General features: G+C 44.0%; 1 protein-coding gene across 3 annotated transcripts in view; it reads right to left on the minus strand.

Moving 5' to 3' along the window:
* ctnnd2b (catenin (cadherin-associated protein), delta 2b) overlaps window positions 1-24,350 on the minus strand; it is a 1,166,477-nt gene that overhangs the window by 54,301 nt on the left and 1,087,826 nt on the right. For all 3 annotated transcript variants that reach the window (XM_080203490.1, XM_080203498.1, XM_080203509.1), the window contains one exon: window positions 116-289. In XM_080203490.1, the coding sequence (XP_080059616.1) occupies window positions 116-289 (174 nt within the window). The remainder of the gene's footprint in view (window positions 1-115; window positions 290-24,350) is intronic.

Consider the following 24,350-nt stretch of genomic DNA (forward strand, 5'->3'; position numbering starts at 1 on the left):
ACGGAGTTAGGGACAAATGGGGTTGTGCAGGGAATTGAAAACAAGGATGATAATTTGAAAGACAGGGAAACAGAACATGCAGCACGGTGTGCAAGCACACTCTTGACTGACTTACCTTCCAGCTCCCTGCAGCCAGGTTCTGTAAGGCTCCTGCTGCTCCCTCCAGGGTATCTGGATTTGAGCATTCTGACAAAAGTGTGAGGTAGGGTTTGACAATTGAAGGATGCCATAGCAGCTGTATTCCCTTTGGCGGGTCTGCCGCCTCCGGAAGAGGTCCAACACCATCCCACTAGGAAAGGGAGACAAAAGGAAGAACAATTAAATCTCTGTGCCAAGTCAAATGATGTGGCAACAAATTCTTTACGTGAAATAGAATGGAGGTGTTGCCAACATACAGTGCCCAGGAACGGTGGAACACTGATTGTACCCCCCGGTTTTCCAGCAGCTTAACTTCCAATTCCAACCACAATCTCGGAGCAGAAGGCAAGCAATGTTGAGTGATTTCCCACTGGAAAAGGGGGAATTTGGATACAAAATCCTGGGTGCAAATGGCCTCCCTAACTTCTTCAAGAACATTCCATGAGGAGATCCAGAGGAAAAGGGGTGAAAATAATGCCCATGTTTAAAAACAAAACGTCCCTTTCACAACATGTTCCCACTTCACATCAACATTTATTTCTAATGCAAAACAATATTCATTTGACCTTAGCACCCAATTGGAACCAAGACAAACATGCACGATTTGGGGTTTTCCGATTTAGAATCACAGAATCCCTACAATGCAGAAGGAGGCCATTCGGTCCATTGAGCTTGCACTGACTCTCTGACAGAACATCTCTGGTAACCCCACATATTGAACCTGCCAATCCCCCTAACCTACACATAAGATACTGCGCATGCTGGAATCTGAAGCAAAAACAGAAAATGCAGGAAACTCTCGGCAGATCTGACAACATCCGAGGAGAGAGAATAGAACCAACGTTTCCAGTCTGGATGACCCTTCACCAGAGCTAACAAAGCTCCTAACCTACATCAGGGACAGTAAGGAGCAATTATTACGGCCAATCCACTTAACCTGCACACCTTTGGGTTTTCAGAGGAAACCGAAACACCCAGCGAAAACCCACGCAGACACAAAGAGAATGTACAAACTCTACAGACAGTCACCCAAGGCTGGAATCAAATCCAGGTCCCTGGCATTGTGAGGCAGCAATGCTAACCTCTGTGCCACCCTCACTGGTTCAGAGACCCGAGTGATCTTTGAAATCTCTGAGCTCCGCGTATAGTCAGACTTCCATCCTTTCGGCCACTAAGACTGGCACGACCTAGAGTCATTCTTTGAAACCACATCAACTACACTTCCCAGTGTTACCAAACCCATACCCACTCTGCCACTTCCAACACTACAGGTGTAGATAAAAAGTTAATATTGACTTCAGTGAAAATAAAACAAATCAGGAATATAGGAAGGAAACCTTTTAACTCCTCTGTTAGTTGGTTGTTCAATTAGATCAGGTCTGGAGGGGGAGGATTTTTCCTGTCCCGCTGCCATGGGAACCGTAGCGGGCGGGATGCGGACCATACAAAGGTCCGTTGACCTCGGGTGGGATTTTCCGGTTTTGGGGCCACTGCGGCTAGAAAATCCTACCCCTGGATCTACTCCATTCAGCTACCTTGGTTCTATATCTCGTAATTCCTTTGCCTGGCAAAAAAAAATCTATTGATCTTAGTTTTGGAATTTTCAATTGACTCCCTCCCCCCGTCCTCCCCTTCCCCGTTTCCCCCACCCCCTCTCCCATCGGTATTCTCCGATCTTGTTTGCCCCACCCTGCTGTAAGTGAGAATGGTGGCGTTGGCGCTCAGCCAAAACTCAATTCACTGTGGTGGCACTGGAGAATCCCAGCCATGGAGGAGGTTGGAGGTTTCCTCTGCCTGCCTCCAACAGTTATTATGGGAGAGTGCGCGAGATTTCCCCCGTTGTTGTCTGAAGAAAACCTTTCTGTCATGACTCTTCAACAGTCTGGCTCACGCTGTACCCCCCTTTTTCTGGACTCCCCTAGAGGGAGGCAAAATGTGCTGTCAATTCACTGTCACACATCACACAACGCCAAAATCTACCCCAGTGAGTGTGGTCATCAGCATGCTCCGTATCTCCCTGACAACATGATTTACATGTTCACTTGCGAAGCAGACAATAACTCACTAATAAATACCTCGTCTGTGAGTTATCTCAACAGCCTTCCCTGCAGAAACAATCAGCACATTTCTCAGAGAAACACTGAGTCTCTCCCACTCATGTTCAAATTTTTTTTTAATGTGATGGGGATGCAGAAACACTCTCATTGATAAATTCATCTGCACGCCACATTCTTGTGTGTCTTTATCTTCCTGTCTGTGCAGACAATGGAAGATGTATGAAAAAGAGATTTTATTCAGACACAGTGCTCAGAGGAATAGTAATTGTGCTCCAGTACAATGGGGCCTAGTATATGAAGATGTACATTAACTCCTACAAGACCTTACGAGAGAAGTTCCTCATATTCACTTTGCTGTTGCTTATCAAAGTATTGAACAGAGGATAATAAGGCATTCCTCATGGGAAGAATGGGGCAGGGACAAGTCAAGTCAAACTGCTGGATCAAACATGGCATAAGCAAAGAAAGAAAAAAAGCCTTACATTTATGTAAAGCCTTTCATGACCTTGGCATGTCACAAAGCATTTTATGTCAATGAAGGGGCAGTACGGTGGCACAGTGGTTAGCATAGCGCCAGGAACCTGGGTTCAATTTTGGCCTCAGGTGACTGTGTGGAGTTTGCACATTCTCCCCCTGTCCGCATGGGTTTCCTCTGGATGCTCTGGTTTCCTCCCACAGTAAGAAGTCTCACAACACCAGGTTAGGGTCCAACCAGTTTATTTGATAGTAATCTCACAAGCTGTTTACCCCAGTCCAATGCTGGCACCTCTACATCATTCCTCACACAGATCATAGATGCATGGGTTAGGTTGATTGGCCATGCTAAATTAACCCTAGTGTCAGGGGGATTAGCAGGGTAAATATGAGGGGTTACAGGAATAGAGCCTGGGTGGGATTGTGGTCAGTGCAGTTCAACAAGCCAAATGGCCTCCTTCTGCACTGAAGGGATTCTATGGAATTATTTTGGAAATGTAGCTACTGTTGAAATGTAGGCAAGCTAGCAGCCAAATTGCATACCGTGATGAGATGATGAGCAGTCTAAATGAGTGATGTTATTTGAGAGATGCATATTGACCACGATAACAGGCATAATTTTCCTCAGCTTCTCAAAAACATGGAATCTTTGACATCCAAGGGAAAGATGGGACCTCGGCTTAGTTGGAAGATGGCATCTCCAACAGTGCAACACTTCCTCCGTTCTGTACAGGAGAATCAGCCTACAATGTGTACTCAAGTCTCTGGAGTGATTTGATTTGATTTGATTTAGTATTTCCGCATGTTTTGGGATACAGTGAAAAGTATTGTTTCTTGCATGCTACGAACATAATGTTCATCGACTACTTGGGAGAGAAGGAAAGTAGGGTGCAGAATATAACGTTATAGACAGAGGTAGGTTGCAGAGAACGATCAGCTTAATGTATGATAGGTCCAGTCAAAAGTCTGGTGGCAGCAGGGAAGAAGCTGTTTTTGAGTCAGTTGGTACGTGATCTCAGACTCCTGTATCATTTTCCTGACAGAAGAAGGTGGAAGAGAATATGTCTGGGGTGGGTAGGGTCCTTGATTATGCTGGATGCTTTTCCAAGGCAGTGGGAAGTGTAGACATAGTCAACGGATGGGAGGCTGGTTTGTGTGATGGACTGGGCTTTGTAGTTTCTTGAGGTCTTGGTCAGAGCAGGAGCCATACTAAGCTGTGATACAACTGGAAAGGATACTTTCTATTGTGCATCTGTAAAAATTGGTGAGAGTTGTAGTGGACACGTTGAATTACCTTAGCCTCTGGAGAAAGTAGAGGCGTTGGTGGACTTTCTTCACTAAAATGTTAGTATGGAGGACCAGGACATGTTGTTGGTGATCTGGACACCCAGAAACTTGAGGTTCTCAACCATTTCCACTTCATCACCTTTGATGTAGACACGGACCTGTCCTTCACTATGCTTCCTGGAGTCAATGACTATCTCCTTTGTTTTACTGACTTCGAGGGAGAGATTATTGTCATCACACCATTTCACCACATTCTCTATCTCTTTCCTCCGTCTTGTCATTGTTTGAGATTCGACCCACTATGGTGGTGTCATCAGCAAGCTTGAAAATGGAGTTGGAGCAGAATATGCCCACAAAGTCATCGGTGTATAAGGAGTAGAATAAGGGGCTGAGGACACAGCCTTGCAAAGTGGAGCTTGAGTCCACAAGCTTTTAACTTAGAGGTGAACATACTAATAGGTTGGCAGCCATGGTTATATTTTTCTTTCAGCTACTGCTTACTGGTAGAATGAGCTGAAGATAAGATTCTCTTTGCTGGGAGAATGGAGCAAAAAGAGGACTGCTCTGGAAACTCCAGCTAGATCATGACTAGGTGACAATTTCATCAAGATTCTATCAGTTATTTTTGATAACTAATCAAAAGGTGGCATGATGGCACACTGGTTAGCACGGTTGCCTCACAGCACCAGGGACCCGGGTTCAATTCCGGGTCGCTGTGTGGAATTTGCACATTTTCCCTGTGTCTGTGTGGGTTTCCTCCCACAGTTCAAAGATGTGCAGTTAGGTTGATTGGCCATGCTAAATTGACTCTAGTGTCGGGGATTAGCAGGATAAATATATGAAATTACCAAGATAGGGCCTGGATGGGATTGTTGTTGATGCAGACTCGATAGACCAAATAGCCTCCTTCTGCACTGAAGGGATTCTATGATAACCTTATTCAGCTGAAACACTGTTTAGTGTTTTATAAACCTGATTCCATTGCTTCCCCACATCAGGTAACTTTTATCCCAAGTATATTTAGTATTTTATACAAATATACAACACCTAACAGTTACTGACATTGCATGCCAATCACTTTGTGTATGAACAGGAACTTCCTAATCTCAGGCCCAAATGTCCCGTTCACTCGAGTGAACACTTGTTCTAATCTCATGAATCCTATGATCGTTTGTGCTTGTTATGTTTTTCTGGATTGATTTTGATTTCCTGAGGGAGTGTAAGAGGAATTTTCCAGCATATTTCTTCCCTTTTAGTACTCTTGTTTGTTTTCCCTTCGGTTAACATCTATGGCTCATCCCCAGCTTCCCAAAGTAGGTGTTGGTGAATCTCCTTCTCCTCAACTGCTGTGATCAGACAGAACCCAGCAGCTTGTCAGGCCACTTCTGTGGGAGGTTAAGAGTCAACCTCACGAGTGGGAACTGAGGGTGATTGTTATTGGAAGTTTCTAATACTGCTGGAATGTGGGGAATGGGGCGGTATTGGGTGAAGGAGTTGACATTGCCTTGTGATATCCTTGCATATTGAGATACATCACAGTTCAAGAGAGAATGAGGGCTGAGGGATAAAAAGGAAAATGACTTGTCTGTGTCATGATCACTTGAGGTTGCTGTTGATGGGGAAAGGAATAAGCACAGGCCCTTGCCATTGCTCCACTGAGATAAGTGTAATAAGGCACAAAATACTGGACATAAAACCTTCCAGTAGCAAACAGTGGCCGGACTGTCGAACACAAAACCAGCGGCAAAAACTTCTGTCCTTGTTCGCAGTTGGGATTCTCCAGTGCCACTGAAAGTGAATGGAGTTTTGGCAGGATCGCCAAACTCTCCTTTCTCACTGGCAGTGGGGTGGGGACGGATGAGATCAGAGAATTTTAGTTTGTGTCCTCTGGTTTGACCTGTATATGGCTCCAGTCCCACAGCACCAACTGCCCTCTGAAATGGACTAGAAAACCAGTCAACTGAAAATCATTGATGTGGTTCACGAGGGAGGTACTTGACTACGTTCCCAGGGCAACTAGAAATGGCCAGCAAGTGCTGACCTAGTCCAGCGATGCCCACATCCCAAAAATAATTTTTTTCCTCTAAAATCATGAAAGCACCATATAAATACAAGTTCTTATCTTTTGTTTGATACAAGAAGGTTAGAGCTTAGAGCTATTGTTTTGATATCTATATATACTGTCATTCCAGTGCCACAAGAGGGTTCCAAATGTAACAACAAAGAAACTTTACAAAAACTTTAAGATTTTAAACACAGTGGGATGGTCAATTTCTTCTTGCACAGCCTAATTGGAAATTTAATTTCATGCCCCTTTGAAGATGCGTTTTAATTTCCCATGGATGGGTAGGTTGAATTTGGAAATAAAGTTCAGTAACGTGACTGAAATTTCACATAAAGGTCGGGGCAGTTTTCAGGCTGAGAAAAAGTTTGCTGTTTGTTCACATGTCACATATAGCAAGAGTGGCCCGGAGTCACATCAGAGTCACTGTGTGGCCTTGAACTTTTACACATACACACCATGTGTTTTTAGTAATCGCTCTTCATTCCATAACCGTGCTGGCAGAATGTAATGAGAGGAACTTTACAGTCACATGGGTCACTTCGCACCCTACACTCACAGCAGAGAGGAGCCAGAGATTGTTTTTCTCTTTAGCCATTTATCATTGCCTCCAGTGATGTGCAACAGAGACACCAAGACTGTGGCTTCTGTAGACAGAAACCTTGGTGTCCAAAACAAAATGCTAAGCCCTCACTTTGTCTCATTTTCCTTTTTCTGGAGGTCCGTGAATAATGGGAAGTGTAAGTGGCGGGCAGGAGAGGAACAGCTACTCCATCAGGCCTGAAGCGTCAATGAGCAGATGCTTTCTCGTGCCCCCCACCATGACCCACAGCCATATACTCTCCTGGGGGAAGCAAAAGAAAACCCTAGTTTAGGGCTTTCCAGTTAGGGAAACACTTTGCCACATGTACCCTTCCAAGCCCTCTTAAGAAATGTTTGTATTTCAATTAATCATCTCTCGTTATTTTAAACTCTAGGGAATATCTCTTCATCTGACTATCATCTCATCCTTGAAATCAATCCAAGACATCTTCATTAAACGGCCTTTAAGAAAAATGTATCTTTTCTTCGGTGAGGAGACCAAAATTGTGGACTGCATGTGCATGAGTCGCAAAAACCCAGCCTGCAGGTGCAGCAGGTGGTCAGGAAGGCGAATGGGATGCTGGCCTTCATAGCGAGGGGGATTGAATATAAAAGTAGGGAGGTCTTGCTGCAGCTGTATAGGGCATTGGTGAGGCCGCAGCTGGAGTACTGTGTGCAGTTTTGGTCACCGCACTTACGCAAGGATATTTTGGCCTTGGAGGGAGTGCAGAGGAGGCTTACTAGGCTGATACCGGAGTTGAGGGGGTTGAGCTATGAGGAGAGGCTGAATAAACTAGGCTTGTACTCGTTAGAGTTTAGAAGAATGAGGGGAGATCTCATTGAGACATATAAGATGATGAATGGGATGGATAGGATAGAGGTGGAGAGACTCTTCCCGCTCAGAAAGGACAGTAGGACTAGGGGGCATAGCCTCAAGATAAAGGGGGGGGGGGGCGGTTTAGAACGGAGTTGAGGAGGAACTTCTTCACTCAAAGGGTGGTGAATCTCTGGAATTCTCTGCCCGTTGAAGTGGTGGAGGCTACCTCGCTAAATATTTTTAAGACGCGGGTTGATGGGTTTTTGATAAGCGAGGGGATTAAGGGTTATGGGGAGAGGGCGGGTATGTGGAACTGAGACACGACAGATCAGCCATGATCTTATTGAATGGCGGGGCAGGCTCGAGGGGCTAGATGGCCTACTCCTGCTCCTATTTCTTATTATGTTCTTATGTTCTTATTATGTAATATCTCAATAAAGCAAAGCTCTTTACAATTGCAGCAAGACTTCCTTATTCTTATGAAGTAACCCTAGTGCAATACACATACTATTTGCATTCCTAACTGCTTGCTGTACCTGCCAGATACAAGAGCAGCCAAATCCCTCTGAATTCCAACGTTTAATAGGCTTTCACGTTAAAAAGGATTCTGCTTTTCCATTTTCCATACCAAAATGTACAATTTTATACTTCCCTGCATTATACTACAGGTGTTAGATTCCTTACTGGTGTCCCAAAACCTGGGAAGACCCAAACACTTATGCCTTGGGTAGTAATTTGCATTAAACCCTTTAATTCTTTATTTTTCATATTTTATTTTATGTATTATAAGTATATGCTAGTCCAAGCCCCAAAATCTGTAGGAATAAAATGTAGAAATGGACAGAGTGGATACTCTTTCCTAGTGCAGAAAAGTCAAGTACCAGGGAACATAGGTTTAAGCTGCGTGGGGAAATGTTTAGGGGAGATGTATGAGGCTGGTTTTGTTTTTACACAGAGGGTGGTGAATGTCTACCCCATGTGTTTAATGTGTTTACCCCAGCCCAATGCCAGCATCTCCACATGGTGAATGTCTGCCCAGGGAGGTGCTGAGAGCAGGTACGATAACAGCATTTAAGGAGCAACTGGATTAATACATTAAGAGGATGGGAATGGATGGATACAGACTCCGTAAGTGTATACGGTTTTTATTCAGGCAGGCATCATGATTGGCGCAGGCTTGGAGGGCTGAAAGACCTATTCCTGTGCTGTACTCTTCTTTGTGCTTTAATCCCCAAATTCAACACATGTCTGACCCCGAGCTTCCCAGACAGCAGTTCTGGCACCTGGAGTTCTGCTATCTCCCTGTTCAATCATTTAACAAATGTATATCCCTTCACAGCCTCTTGATGTCATAGAACCGTAGAACACTACAGCACAGAAACAGGCCTTTTGGCCCTTCTTGGCTGTGCCAAACCATTTTTCTGCCTAGTTCCACTGACCTGCACCTGGACCATATCCCTCACCTATGCACCTGTCCAAGTTTTTCTGAAATGTTAAAAGTGAGCCTGCATTTACCACTTCATCTGGCAGCTCATTCCACACTCCCACCACTCTCTGTGTGAAGAACCCCCCCCCCCTTCACTAATATTCCCTTTAAACTCTTCCCCCTTCATCCTTAACCCATGTCCTCTAGTTTTTTTTCTCCCTTAGCCTTGGTGGAAAAGGCCTGCTTGCATTCACTCTATCTATACCCAGCATAATTTTATACACCTCTATCAAATCTCCCCTCATTCTTCTACGCTCCAGGGAATAAAGTTCTAACCTATTCAACTTTTCTCAGTTTCTCAAGTCCCAGCAACATCCTTGTAAACCTTCTCTGCATTCTTTCAACGTTATTAATATCCTTTCTGTAATTAGGTGACTAAAACTGCACAGAATACTCTAAATTCGGCCTCACCAATGTCTTATACGACCTCACCATAACATTCCAACTCTTATATTCAATACTTTGATTTATAAAGGCCAATGTTCCAAAAGCACTCTTTACGACCCTATCTACCTGTGACGCCACTTTTAGGGAATTATATATCTGTGTTCCCAGATTCCTCTGTTCTACTGCACTCTTCAGTGTCCTACCATTTACCTTGTATGTTCTACCTTGGTTTGTCCTTCCAAAGTGCAACGCCTCACACTTATCTGCATTAAATTCCATCTGACATTTTTCAGCTCATTTTTCTAGCTGGTCCAAATCCCTCTGCAAGCTTTGGAAACCTTCCTTACTGTCCACTACACCTCCAATTTTGAAACATCAGCAAATTTGCTGATCCAATTTACCACATTATCATCCAGATCATTGATACAGATGACAAACAACAATGGACCCAGCACTGATCCCTGTGGCACACCACTAGTCACAGGCCTCCATGCAGAGAAACAATCCTCCACTACCACTCGCTGGCTTCTTCCATTGAGCCAATGTCTAATCCAATTTACTACCTCTCCATGTATACCTAGCGACTGAACCTTCCTAACTAACCTGCAGTGCGGGACCTTGTCAAAGGCCTTACTGAAGTCCATGTAGACAACATCCACTGCCTTCCCTTCATCCACTTTCCTGGTAACTTCCTCGAAAAAGCTCTAATAGATTGGTTAAACATGACATACCATGCACAAAGCCATGTTGGATCTCCCTAATAAGTCCCTGTCCATTCAAGTATTTGTAGATCCTATCTCTTGATACTCCTTCCAATAACTTACCAGCCTATAATTTCCCGGATTACTTTTGCAGCTTTTTTTTAAACAACAGAACAACATGAGCTATCCTCCAATCATCCGGCACCTCACCTGTGGATACCAACATTTTAAATATATCTGCCAGCGGCCCTGCAATTTCAACACTAGTCTCCTTCAAGGTCTGAGGGAATTTATCTACTCTGGGGATTTATCTACTCTGATTTGCCTCAAAATAGGAGGCACCTCCTTCCTTTTAATCTGTATAGGTTCCATGCCCTTCCTACTTGTTTGCCTTATTTCCGTAGACTCCATGCCAGTTTTCTTAGTAAATATGGATGCAAAAAACCCATTTAATATCTCCCCCATTTTGTTTGGTTGCATACAAAGCTGACTACTCTGACCTTCAACAGGACCAATTTTATCCCTTACAATCCTTTTGCTCTTAATATACCTGTAGAAGCTCTTAGGATTATCCTTCACCTTGACTGCCAAAGCAACCTCATGTCTTCTTTTAGCTCTCCTGATTTCCTTCTTAAGTAGTTTCTTGCACTTTTTATATACCTCAAGCATCTTATTTGTTCCCTGATGCCTATATATGTCATGCATCTCTCTTTTCTTCTTTATCAGAGTTGCAAAATCCCTCGAGAACCAAGGGTTCCTTATTCTTATTCACTTTGCCTTTAATCCTGACAGGGACATATAAACTCTGCACTCTCAAAATTTCTCCTTTGAAGGCCTCCCACTTTCCAATCACATCCTTGCCAGAGAACAGCCTGTCCCAATCCACGCTTTTTAGATTCTTTCTCATTTCTTCAAATTTGGCCTTTTTCCAGCTTAGAACCTCAACCAGATCTATATTTATCCATGATCAAGTTGAAACTAATGGTGTTGTGATCACTGGAACCAAAGTGTTCCCCTAGTCATTTGCCCTAACTCATTTCCTAATAGGAGATCTAATATTGCATCCTCTCTAGTTGGCACCTCTATATATTGATTTAGAAAATTTTCCTGAACATATTTTACAAACTCCACCCTGTTTAGACCTTTAACAGTATGGGAGTCCCAATCTATATGTGGAAAATTAAAATCCTCTACTATCACAACTTTATGTTTCCGGCAGTTGTTTAATATCTCTCTGCAGATTTGCTCTTCCAATTCTCGCTGACTATTGGGTGCTCTATAATACAACCCCATTAATGTGGTCATACCTTTCCTGTTTCTCAGCTCCACCCATAAGCCCTCTAATGCTGCAACTTTTTCCCTGCCTAGCAATGCCAACCCCCTCCCACCTTCATCCCTCTGCCTCTATCACATCTGAAACATTGAAACCCTGGACCATTGAGCTGCCAGTCCTGCTCCTCCTGTAGCCAAGTTTCACTAATGGCTATAACGTTGTAATTCCATGCGTCAATCCACACCCTCAACTCATCTGCCTTCCTCACAATACTCCTGGCATTGAAATGGACACACCTCAGAAGGTTATTACCGCCACACACAACCCTTCTATTTGTAATTTTGCATGAACTATTAACATCATTTATTTTCACCCCTGCTCCACTATCTGCTCTGGCACTCTGGTTCCCATTCCCTGCAAATCTAGTTTAAACCCTCCCCAATAACACTAGCAAACCTCCCTGCAACTATATTGGTCCCCTTGTAGTTCAGGTGTAACCCACCTCTCTTGTACAGGTCCCACCTGCCCCAGAAGAGGTCGCAATGATCCAGAAATCTGAAACCCTGCCCCATACACCAGTTCCTCAGCCATGTGTTCATCTGCCTGAGCATTCTACACTTACTCTCACTGGGACACGGCACAGGTAGCAATCCTGAGATTACTACCCTCGGGGTCCTGCTTTTTAACTTCTACCAAGCTCTCTATACTCACTCTTCAGGACCTCCACACTCTTCCTTCCTACGTTGATGTGTACCATGACATCTGGCTGATCACCCTCCCACTTCAGAATGCTCTGCACGCGATCAGAGACATTCCTGACCCTGGCACCCGGGAGGCAACAAACCATCCAAGAATCTCTGTCACAACCACAGAAAATGTCCTCCTCAAGATTTACTTTCCCACCTAGCTTATTATCATCAGCAAACTTGGTTATGTGACATTCTGTCCCCTCATCTAAATCATTGATACAGGGTGGGATTTTATGACCTCACTTAGATGAGACTGGAAAGTCCCGTCCGAGGGCAGCGGAGATTTCTGCTGTCCGCCCTGAGGTGGTAGAGTTCTGGCCATGGACGCTAAATAGCTGAGGCCCTAGTATGGATCCCTGCAACATTCCCTTACTTACGTGGTCAAACACGCAAAGCATTCGGTCACGTCACAACTGCTCACTATTCGCAATTGCTACCAAGGACTGTTTTCCTTGAAGCAGCCTGAATAAAATATCTGACTTTTTATTTTTTCGTTGAACTGTCCAACATAATTTATAAATCAAAGAAAGAATGGAAAGATTTAAAATAAAAGCTACGGTGATGTTTTTCTTGTATTGTCTGTATTGAATGAAACCAAGTAAATCCACTGATTCACAAAAAGCATCATTCTAACTCACTACCAAAAGTTTTCACACAACGTTTACTTTTTAACAATATTCATAGACATTCATAGCACAGAAGGAGGCCATTCAACTCACTGTGTCCCTGACAACCGACAAAGATCCGACTACACTAATCCCATTTTCCAGCATTTCCCCATAACCCTGGAGGTTACAGCAGCACAAGTGAACATCTAAATAGTTCTTAAATGGTACAGCAGTTTCTGACTCAACCACTCTTTCAGGCAGTGAGTTCCAGACACCCACCATCTTCTGGGTGAAAAAGGTTCTCTTCAACTACCCTCTTAGCTTTCTACCATTTATCTTAAATATATACCGCCGGTTATTGACCCCTTTACAAATAAAAAGAAATTGCCTTCCTATCCACCTTCACAGTCTTGTACACCTCTATCAGGTCTCCTCTATTCAATCTTTCCTCATACTCAGACCTTCCAGCCCAAGCAGCATCCTGGTGAATCTCCTCTGCGCCGTCTCCAGTGCAATCACATCTCTCCTACAATGTGATGACCAGAACCGCATTCAGTGCTCCAAAGGTGGACCGACCAGCGTTTTGTACTGTTCCAAAGTGACCTCCTTGCTCTTGTATTTTGTACCTTGCCTAATAAAGGAAAGAATCCCATATGTCTTCCTAACCACCTTATCTACTTGTCCTGCCATCTTCAGGGATCTGTGGATATGTTCCCCAAGGCTCCTCTGATTTTCAATACTTTCCAGGATCCTATGTTTATAGTGTAACTCTTTGTCTTGTTAGCCTTCCCCAAGTGCATTACCTCCCAATTTTCCTCGTTGAATTCCATTTGCCACTGCTCTGCCCACCTGACCAGTCCATTAATATCCTCCTGCTATCCACAGCTAGCCTCCTCACTGTTTGCCAGCCTATCAATATACAATACAAAAACCAACAAAAAACCCAAACCAAATGTGAGTCACTGACTCCCATGGTCCTCTGTGGAAGCTCTCCTTCAGGCAGGTGCGACTCAGGGAGAACAGTAAAGTTGGCTAGCTGACATGGATTTTCACTTCCCGCCACAGTTTGTGCCCCCCAAATGCAGCCCCTCCCTCTGTCCCCACTGTCTCAGTTTTGTGCTTTTATTGCCCATCAAACTGAATTACCTGCTGAGCCATTTCAAAGGGCATTTCAGAGTTAACCACATTGCTGTGGATCTGGAGTCACATATAGGTCAAACCAGAAAAGAATGGCATATTTCCTCCTTGAAGGACAACAGTAAGATGGGTTTTTGCAATAACCTCATAGCTTCAGAATTATTATTAACATCCTATTCAAAATTTATTAATTAATTGGATTTGAATTCCACCAGTTGCCCTGGTGGGAATTAAACTTACCCACTTGTGAGTCTCTGGGCCACTTGGTCAGGCTCCTGGATTACTAATCCAGTAAAGTCTTCATTATTGTCACGTGTGTGTTTGTCTCTCTCTTTCTCTCTCAAGTTTTTATTTCTTTCGTTTACTCTGCCCAGTTTTTTAATTCATTCATGGGACATGGCCAGCATTTATTACCCATTCATAGATGCCCAAGGGCAGATGAGAGTCAACCACATTGCTATGGCTCTGGAGTCACATGTAGGTCAGACAGGTAAGGACGGCAGATTTCCTTTCCTGAAGGGCATGAGTGAGCAGATTGGTTTTTTTGATAATCGATAATGGTTTCATGGTCATCAATAGATTCTTAATTCCAGGTATTTTTCACTGAAGTCGAATTCCACCACCTGCCATGGTGGGATTCGAACCCGGGTCCCCAGAACATTAGCTGAATTTCTGGATTAATAGTCCAACGACAATGCCACTAGACCATTGCCTTCTCTTGCTTCTATAGTTTGTCTCTCTTCAGTACTGGTTCTCTGAGCATTCAGGGGATTTAAGTGATTCCTTTTTTTGGTCACAATGCCACCATATTCACAGCTGGCAGCGAAGCAGTGTGTTTGGAATAATGCTGAGACCAGGAAGGCTCAGCCAGTGCAGTTGGTTGCAAGCCAGGGCGCACATGGAAACAATGCACTCCAGGACTCTTTTTTTCCAAATCACCAACAACAGCATACAGGACACCAACTTCTCATTCCTGAAGACTCTCGCCCAAAATGGAACAGCTGGGAATCTTACCTTTGAATCAGGGGGCTCAGGGCTCACGACCCTCTCCCAGAATTTGAACCCAAATCTAGACGGGCACTTCAGTGAGGAGGGAGTGCTGCACTGTCAGTGGTACCAGCTTTCAAGGGGACCTTAAACCTGGAACGTCAAAAATCCCGTGGCACTCTTTCGAGGACGACCAGGGGAATTCTAATGTCTTAGCCAGTATTCATCTCTTATCCAATATGTAGTAACATATGAGCTGGAATTTTCCGAGGTCGGAAGCCCTGCCACCACTGCCTGTGCGAACGGAGAATTTGGCACTCAGCCAAATCACCATTCACAGCAGTGGGACTGGAGAATCCCAGCCGTGGATGAGGTCGGAGAATCCCGGGCATTATCCGATCATGAGCACATCATTGTTCCTGGGAGCTGGCTGTGTGCGAATTGACTGCTGTGTTCCCTACACTAAACAACCGTCGATGCTTCAAAAGCACTTCACTGTCTGTAAAGTGCTTTGGAACATCCTGAAGTGGTAAAAGCTGCCACATAATTGCATGCAAGTCATTCATTTTCATTTTGTTCTTTTTTTCAAATCTATAATACACTAATAAGCTTGTTTCCCGCACATACTTACTGCTAACTTGTTCCAATCAGGGATGTATGAATGCACCATGCAAACTCGTCAATTATAATTAAAGTCTCCCTGTAGTGTTGAAACTACTAATGGTGGGAGGATGTAATTACAGTGTGTTGAGGTTACGTGGAGAGTGAAAACCAGGCAGAAGCTGCATTTGTATTGTGCATTTCAAATGCTGAGTATGCCTCAAAGAGCTTCACAGTCAATGAATTATTTCTGAAGTCTAATCATCTTTGTAGGCAAATGCTGCAGCTTAGCATGTGTACGGTGGTGTCTCACAAACAGCAATGAGATGAGCAACCAGTGAAATCTGTTTCCTTGTGGTGCTAGTTCATAAATAAATGTCGGCTGTGGCATTGGGCAGAACTGCTCTTCCTTGAATAGTGCTGCTGGATCTTTTATATTCACCTGAGAGACTTAAGAACCACAATGAAATATCTCATCTGTAAGTCAGTATCCAGTAAAACATGAATGATGGAAATTGAAAAAATGAAACACAAAAACTCTGTGTTTTTAACATGAGGACTAAATTACATCTGTTGCCTAGTTCAATTCTCCTCGCCTCTATAACATCACTTTGTCTGAAGACTACCTTGATTGATCCCCCATGTGCAATGCTTTGGCGCGGCATGGTGGCACAGTCATTAGCATTGCTGCCTCACAGTGCCAGGGACCTGGGTTTTAGTCCAGCCTTGGGTCTGGGTGAATTTTGCACATTCTCCCTGTATCTGCGTGGGTTTCCTCTGGGTGCCCCTTAGTGTCCAAAGGTCTGTGAATAAGGGGGATTAGTAGGGTAAATGTGTGGGCCATGGGGGTGGGCCTGGGTAAGGTGCTTCTTTGGAGAGTCTGTGCAGACTTGGTGGGCCAAACGGTCTCCTCCTGCACTGTAGGGATTCTATTAAATCATCAGTATCATATCAGAGTCCATGCCTTTTAAAAAAACTTAAAATATTTCATCCATCTGCCCAGTGCCCTCCAAAGCCTTTTCTGTTGTTTTGAAGGTGGGATCCATTTTGAAGTTCTGTTTGCATGAGAATTCTCTCTGAAGTTTTATGCCCTGGTCACGCTCTAAACTGTGGAGAGCAGTGGACGGGTGGAGATAGTCAACCTTTGATGTGGTTTTCCCATGCTAAATAGAGAACCACTGCCAGAAAAGTGACCTTGTTTTTGGTAGTAATGGCTTCCCGGTTCTCACAAGATGGCCTTGTCCGGGGTCCAACACCAGTTAAAAAAAGGGTCACGGGTTGAGGTAGAGTCGTCCTTTTGACACTCTCATTCACTAGGACTTGCTCCATTTGGATACAATGCTGTGTGAACTATCAGTGGCTCCCATTTCCACGTTCTTTGAGAAGCGATTCTCTGTTACTTATCTCAAGGTATCCCCTGACAACTTGTTTACAGGCTTGGCAACACCAGTACACTCATCTGCTGCGAATACTGATGAGGGCTTACTTCAAAGGCTTGACACACAGCTGCTGTTCTGTCTCAAGACCTCTCTCTCACCTCCTTTAAGCCACACTTCTTTTTCATTGCTTTCACTGCCTTGAATACACCCAATGAACCTGACTTTCCCTAATGAATAGTGCAATCTGTCTTTCCATTTTTCATTTCACAGTTTGTTCCAGTACCCTTTTACAAAAACTCCATTTACTTCTGTATATCTTCAAATCTCCTTTGCTGAATCCCTGCTGGATACAACAACAAGAACTTGCATTTATGTAATGCCTTTAATGCAGTAAAATACATCAAAGTGCTTCACAGGACATTTAATTGGACACTGGCCAGAGCTTAGGAACCAGGTAACTGAAGGTATGGCCACCAATGTGGCAGCAAAAGAAATCACACGAGGCTAGTGTTAGAGGAACGCAGAGATCTTGGGGTTTGGGATGAAGGAAGTTAGAAAGATTTGGGAAGGGCAATGGAGGGGTTTGAGAAAATGGATGAGAATTTTTAATTTGAGGAACCAGTGAAGGTTAGTGAACAATGGGTGGCACGGTGGCACTGCTGCCTCACAGCACCAGGGACCTGGGTTCAATTCCTGGCTTGGGTCACTGTCTGTGTGGAGTCTGCATGTTCTCCCTGTGCCTGCGTGGGTTTCCTCCAGGTGCCCCTGTTTCTTCCCACAGTCTGAAAGGTGCGTTGGCCATGCTAAATTCTCCCTCAGTGTACCCGAACAGGTGCCAGAGTGTGATAACTAGGGGATTTTCATTGCAGTGTTAATGTGAGTCTGCATGTGACACTAATAAATAAACTTGAAAGGGGTAATTGGTGAATAGGACTTGGTGTTGTGGGAGGCTGGGAGTAGTGTCATGTTAAATAGAGAATTACAGCTGGACAGGTGATCCATTTGGTGCAAGTTAGGTTAAGGGTGTTAAAGTCTTTTTTGGCATGTTCCAATTTATCTTCAAATGCATTTCATTTTCTCAAGATTTATTTTCTTGCATACCATCATTGGTTGTCTGTCTATTCAAGAATAACATTGACTCAAGTATGAGCTTCTGCCCTTGATCTTCAATTGAGTAAACAGGCTGATTCTTGACCCACAAATCTTTGGGCACGTGGGGCAGGACTTCTTGCATCGACTTTCCCAATTAAAACTTTTTACTATTTTATTGCAGTGACTATACTTCAAAAGTACTACACTGGTTATTAAAGACTTTGATGTTAAAGGTGTTCTGTAAATACATTTCGTTTCTCCTTTTCGTTTTGATTTTCCTCTCATGACTGTTAAATTGGTTCAACGGTTTCCCATTAATTGCAATTGCCATCCCTTCAAATTCAATGATATGGCTATCACCGCTCCTTAAAGGTTCCTCAGTTCAATGTCAGAGATGGGCGGGTCTCTGATTCTATTCCTCTTTATATACTCTGACATTTTGTTACCTCACCTTTAAAAATCACTATCTTTCCCTCATTGCAGGTGCAGCAAATAGTTAGGAAAGCTAATTGAATGTTATCATTTATTGCGAGGGGAAGTGAATACAAAAGTAGGGAGGTTATGCTTCAATGAGACAGGGCAGGCACCAGTGAGACCACATTTGGAGTACTGTTGTAATAATCTCGCAGAGGCTAGTCTTTTGTCACCATCAGCCTTTCCTTACATGGCAAATATCACACTTCTTCTGCAGCTACAGTTCACAGGTCAAACCCAGGAGTCCTTTGGCTGCCAGTCCAAGTAGAGACAGTTGATCTGAAACTCCTGCTGCTCCTTTCCTACTGGACGAGCATCTGCTCGCTCAGTAGGGGAGCTTGTACTCTGCGAGGCCCATGGAGAGACCCTCTAACGATCCCCTGTGGCCATCATAACGACCGTGGACAGCATTGGTCATCTTATTTAAGGAAGGATGTAAAGCAGTTCAGAGAAGGTTCACTAGAATAATACCTGGAATGGGTGGGTTGTCTTATGAGGAGAGATTGGACAGGTTAGACTTGTATCCGCTGGAGCTGAGAAGAGCAAGAGGTGACCTGATTGAAATATACAAGATCCTGGGGGGTCCTGACAGATTGGATATGGAGAGGAAATTTCCTCTTGTGAGAAAATCCACAACTAGGGGTCACTGATGAAAAATAAGGGATCACTTACTTACAATGAAGATGAGAATTTTTTTTTCATTCATTTAGTAATTTTTTTCCTGAAAAGCTGGCAGAAGCAGTCTTTGAACACTTTTAAGGCAGAAGTGAATAGATTCTTGATAAGCAAGTGGGGGATGGTGATAGATTATCAGGGGTATGAGGTTATTATCAGATCAGCCATGATCTTACTGAATGGCGGAGCAGGCTCGAGGGGCTGAATGGCCTGCTGCTATTCCTTGTTCATGTCCAAGATGTGCAAGTTAGGTTGATTGGTCATGCTAACTAAGTTGTCCCTCAGTTTCAGGGGGACTAGGAGGGTAAATACACGGGGTTACGGGGATAGAGCCTGGGTGGGATTGTTGTTGGTGCTGGTTTAATGGGCTAAATGGCCTCCGGCACTGTGGAAATTCTATATGCTTGTGTTTGATATCTTCTCTTGTGGGAGACTCTTTAATTTGCTCAAACAATTGTGTGTCAATCCGATCAGTCTGCCCCAGAGGCCTACAGCAGTTCCCTGTTATTATTCCCTGCCTGCTGCTGTCACAGGTTTCCACTCACACTGCCTCTGACAAGCTCTCTGAGAGTGCCTCGGCATTGTCATTGGCTCTCACATCCTCTTCTCCTTCTCCATTTGTCTTTGTTCTATTTGTCCTGAAACTTGCTGCGTGACATCTAGACCTAATTTAAAGTTAATTTAACAATTTCAAGCTTTATTATCTTTGCTTAGTATTAAAATGGATTTCACTTGTCTTTGTCAATCCACCTGTGATGGGAGAATGTGCAAACCCAGCAATAACATCACTGCTGTCTTACCTGGTCTGGATCTCTGGATCTGTTTTGCTATATACTGCAATAGATTCTAATGCTTTAGTCCAAGTTTATCTTGCATTGTTTTGGCGGATGGAAGTTCATTTAATTTTTAGTTCATTCTTTTACAGGACGTGGGTGTTGAAGAAAAGTAGAGGCACAGGTTTCATGTCAGATTGCTGGCCTCTGATTTCATCCTCCCCCCTGTGACCTCAGGCCTTCAGTGACCTGGGTGTCATATTTTAAGGGCAACCCTGCACAGAGCTAGCTCTAGGAACAAACTCTAGGAGTCAAAAGGTGCTGGGAAGACATGACTACAAAAGGGAGGAAACATGCTCCCCCCAAATTCGTGATGTCTCTCTCAAGGGCCTGCTGAATGCAGTGGGGGCTTGCCATGAAATCCTCCACCCCTACACTGGGCAAAGATCCTTATCCAAGGTGACCAACCAATCCATCATCGAGGTGGTGGCAGTGGCGATCAATACCAACGCCCTACGGAAGAGGACAACCACCCAGTGCAGGAAGAGGATGAATGATCTCTTTTGTTTCACCAGGGTGAAAGTCAGGGGTGTGTGGGGTGTAGTCAGAACGGAACAATCCAAACAGATAATAAGATCTGCATGCACCCAGAAGCAGGCGAGTGCGTAAGAAAATCCTGAACCAACAAATGCTTCTTCTAGCAACCACTTTTCACTGATACATTTGCACTGATATCAAATCAAAGAATAGATTATAGGATCCCTACGCTGCAGCAGGAGGCCATTCAGCCCATTGAGTCTGCACTGACCACAATCCCACCCAGGCCCTATCTCTGCAACGCCACACAGTTAAGCTGCTAATCCTGACACTAAGGGGTAATAACCTGATGCATTTACCCAGCTAGTCCCCCTGCCATAAGGGGCAATTTACCATGGCCAATCAACCTAGTCTGCACATCTTTGGAGAGTGAGACGAAACTGCAGCACCCGGAGGAAACCCTCGCAGACACAGAGAGAATGTGCAGACTCCACACAGAAAGTGACCCTAGCCGGGAATTGAACCGGGTCCCTGGCGCTGTGAGGCAGCAGTGCTAATCACCGTGCCACCGACACCGAGGAAGGCTATGAAAGAAAACTGTAAATGTATTTGCTTAAATGTGCACAGGCATCCACTTCCACTGAGCTGTATTACCTCATGACAGCTGCATGCTCTTTCTCAGTTGCCATGGAAATGCTATTTCTGCTAATGCCGAGCTCAAGCATCAACTTTTGGTCTTTTGGGATTTACAATATGCAGCTGACAGAGCCAGGCTCACTCGTTCTCTAAAACTAGGAGAAGGTCAAGTTTGAGATTCACATTTTTATCTGTGAATGTCCTGGAATAATTTTGACAAGGCTGAGATAAACTTCAGAGCAAGCTTGCTTATTGGCACCATTTTAATTTTATGTTTGCTGATTTTGTCCCCTGTCCTCCTCCGCTGAGGGAGTTGGCCTCCTTCTCAACTTTCTTCTAGCTAGGGTTTGGTTGCACAGACGCTGGTTACCTTTGAATACCTTCCCCCAATGTCCCCTCCCCGAGCCATTATTTACAGGTAACTTTTGACAGACAATCTCAGGGGACTGTTCCACAAGGGAGGGGGTATCATATCCAGACTACATTATACTCCATTTGCCAGATCTTTGCCCACTTTGTCCTCTTCACAACTTACTTTCCTAACTATCTTTGTCTCATCAATAAATTTGGAAATCACCCCTTCATCCAAGTTTACAGATGGTAAACAGTTGAGGGCTGGAATTTTTGGTTTCCTGGCAGCAGGGGGTTGCACAAACGGGAACCCCCATTGGCAGTGGCGGGACTGGAAGATCCCACCTCTGGCCAACGGCGGGTGACCTCCTGCCACCGTGAAACATGTTGTGGGGGCAAGTGGAAAATACCACCCGAGGTCCGAAGTATACAGTTCCCTTTTGAAAGTTACTATTCAATCTGCTTTCATCATCTTTTCAGGCAAAAAAAAATTCTCATCTCAGCTCTACTTCTATTATCGGCTGCCTTTAATCTGTGCCCTTTGGTTAATGACCATCCTGCTAATGGAAATCCTTTCTCTTCATAATTTTGAATAAGTCTATTAAAACTCCCGAACCTGCTCTATAACATATAGAACAAATAAACCACGAGACAGTCCAATCCCCTACTTAATAAAAATTACAAATAATATGTAAATGATTGAGAATTCAATTAACTCAACCTGGCAACATCAGATCTATGGACTTTCATACAAAATGCAGAGTGCAGTAGACCTTTTCATTTTTATTGTGCAAATTAAGGATATCTGCATTTTGCAATGTATTGTAACTATTTGTATTCTAAAATGTGAAATACTTTCATTATTTTATACTTTATATTTGTTTTAATGATTGTCTATAACTTTGTCCTGAATTATGATGACTTATTTTATTTGTATCGTCATCACAATTTGGCACCTGCTGTCATGATTTTCCAACAGAATTTTCTTTCCATGGACAAAAGTTCAACATTCTCATAGAATCCTACAGTGCAGAAGGAGACTATTCAGCCTACTGAGTCTGCACTGACCACAATCCCATTCAGATCTGATCCCCGTAATCCTAGCCAATCCCCCTGACATTAAGGGGCAATTTAGCATGGCCAAACCATCTAGCCCGCACACCTTTGGATTGTGGGAGGAAACCAGAGCACCCAGAGAAAACCCAGCACGTAGATACGGGGAGAATGTGCAAACTCCACACTGATAGTGACCCAAGCAGGAATCAAACCAAGGTCCCTCGCGTAGTGAGGCAGCAGTGTTAACCACTTTGCCATCGTGCCGCTCCTATCTGTCCACATAGCTGTGGTCCCACATCTTTGGCATTACTCTTGTAAATCTCCTCAGCACCCTGTCCTAGGCCTTCCTAAGATGGGATGCCTTTTTTTTAAAGTTAAATTTTATTTATTGGTGTCATAAGTAGGCTTCTATTAACACTGCAATGAAGTTACTGTGAAAATCCCTGAGTCGCCATACTCCGGCGCCTGTTCGGGTACCGAGAGAGAATTTAGCATGGCCAATGCACAACTTTGGGATTGTGGGAGGAGAACGGAGTACCCGGAGGAAACCCACACAGACACGGGCGAAAACATGCAGACTCCACACAGACGGTGACACAAGCGAAGAATCGAACCTGGGTCCCTGGCACTGTGAGGCAGCTGTGCTAATCACTGTGCCACTCTGCTGCCCAAAATGATGAGTGACGGCATCATTAAAAAAGCTGCCTTGAAGTAATTAGGGGTTGGGGTTGCGATGGAGAACTGACATGGGATACAGTGTAAGCACAGTGCTTGTTTCACTAGATGTGGTAAGTAGTGTGTAACGCACAGCAAACTTTAGTGTCCCTTAGGACAAACATTGCAAAACACAAAGTTCGCCAGTGTATTACACATAGGGGACAGTGCTGATGTCTTTACATCGAGCACCTAGATTCCATTGATGTACAAAGCTGAAGCCAGCAGTCATGCCGAGAACTGGAGAGGTCCATCAAGCATGGGAGTTTGCTTTTGATCTCGATCAGGTTGTAGTTCAAACAGGGAGCTTCTGCCTCTCCTGGTGACAGACTACCTTTGTATTCCTTGTACCAGATGTCTCTACTTACATTTGGAACATCTAAATGCACACAGTTTGCCACTACAGCAAATTCTAAAAATATTATTGTAGCAGAAAGCTTTTTAGAAAATGTCACTTTGGCTGGCAACTAGCATGAAGGGCAGGAGTAGGTGGCAGCAAGATCAAAACAGCAGGAGGCTGAGCACATTTTTAGCACAGCAACAGAATAAAATTGGGTGACATTTCTCAAATGGAATCCTCTAGCGCTGTGCAGAAAAACAGGGAAGCGGTTGGGACCACTAAAACAAAGAGCCTACTGTATATAAAGTGTTGGCTGTAGCTCACTTAGTAGCAGGTGGTGCTCACTGTCAAAGGATAAGAGTCAATCATTCAGGATGAGGAAAATTCTCACCTTTCAGAGCATTGTGAAGCCTCGATATTCTCCAGCCCAGAGAATTTTGGATGCTCGATCATTGAGTATATTCAAGATTGAGATCGACACAACTTTGATCTCTGAGAGACTCAAGGGATATGGGAAGAGGGCAGAAAAGTGGAGTTGAGGCAGGGGATCAGCCAGGATCATATTGAATGATGGTTCACAGGGCTGAATGGTCGTTCTCTGCCCCTATTTTTTCTTTTTTTTATGTTCTTAAGGCAGACCAAATTGAGTTTGCTGTAAACAAACAACACCAAACAAATTTATGAGGTATATATATTTTTGCTTTGTGCATCTATAGCACATCAAAAATACCTTCGTATTACAGACTCTTGCTAAACAGAGTAAGAAATAACTTCAAACGGGGCTTTGAAGGTCTTCATGCAATTGTTTACATTCCTCCCATATCGTGTTCCTCAGGTGGATTTGTGTTCCCCAAGATTTATAACTGGGTGATCGGGAGCAACAAGGAGAGACAGTGGAATAGTGTTAATATCACATGACTAGTAATCCAGAGGACCAGGCTAATGCACTGGGACATAGGTTCAAATCCCTCCATGGCA

The sequence above is a fragment of the Carcharhinus amblyrhynchos genome, chromosome 2 (assembly GCF_965287045.1).
Source record: "Carcharhinus amblyrhynchos chromosome 2, sCarAmb.v2.hapA, whole genome shotgun sequence".
Taxonomy (NCBI): domain Eukaryota; kingdom Metazoa; phylum Chordata; class Chondrichthyes; order Carcharhiniformes; family Carcharhinidae; genus Carcharhinus; species Carcharhinus amblyrhynchos.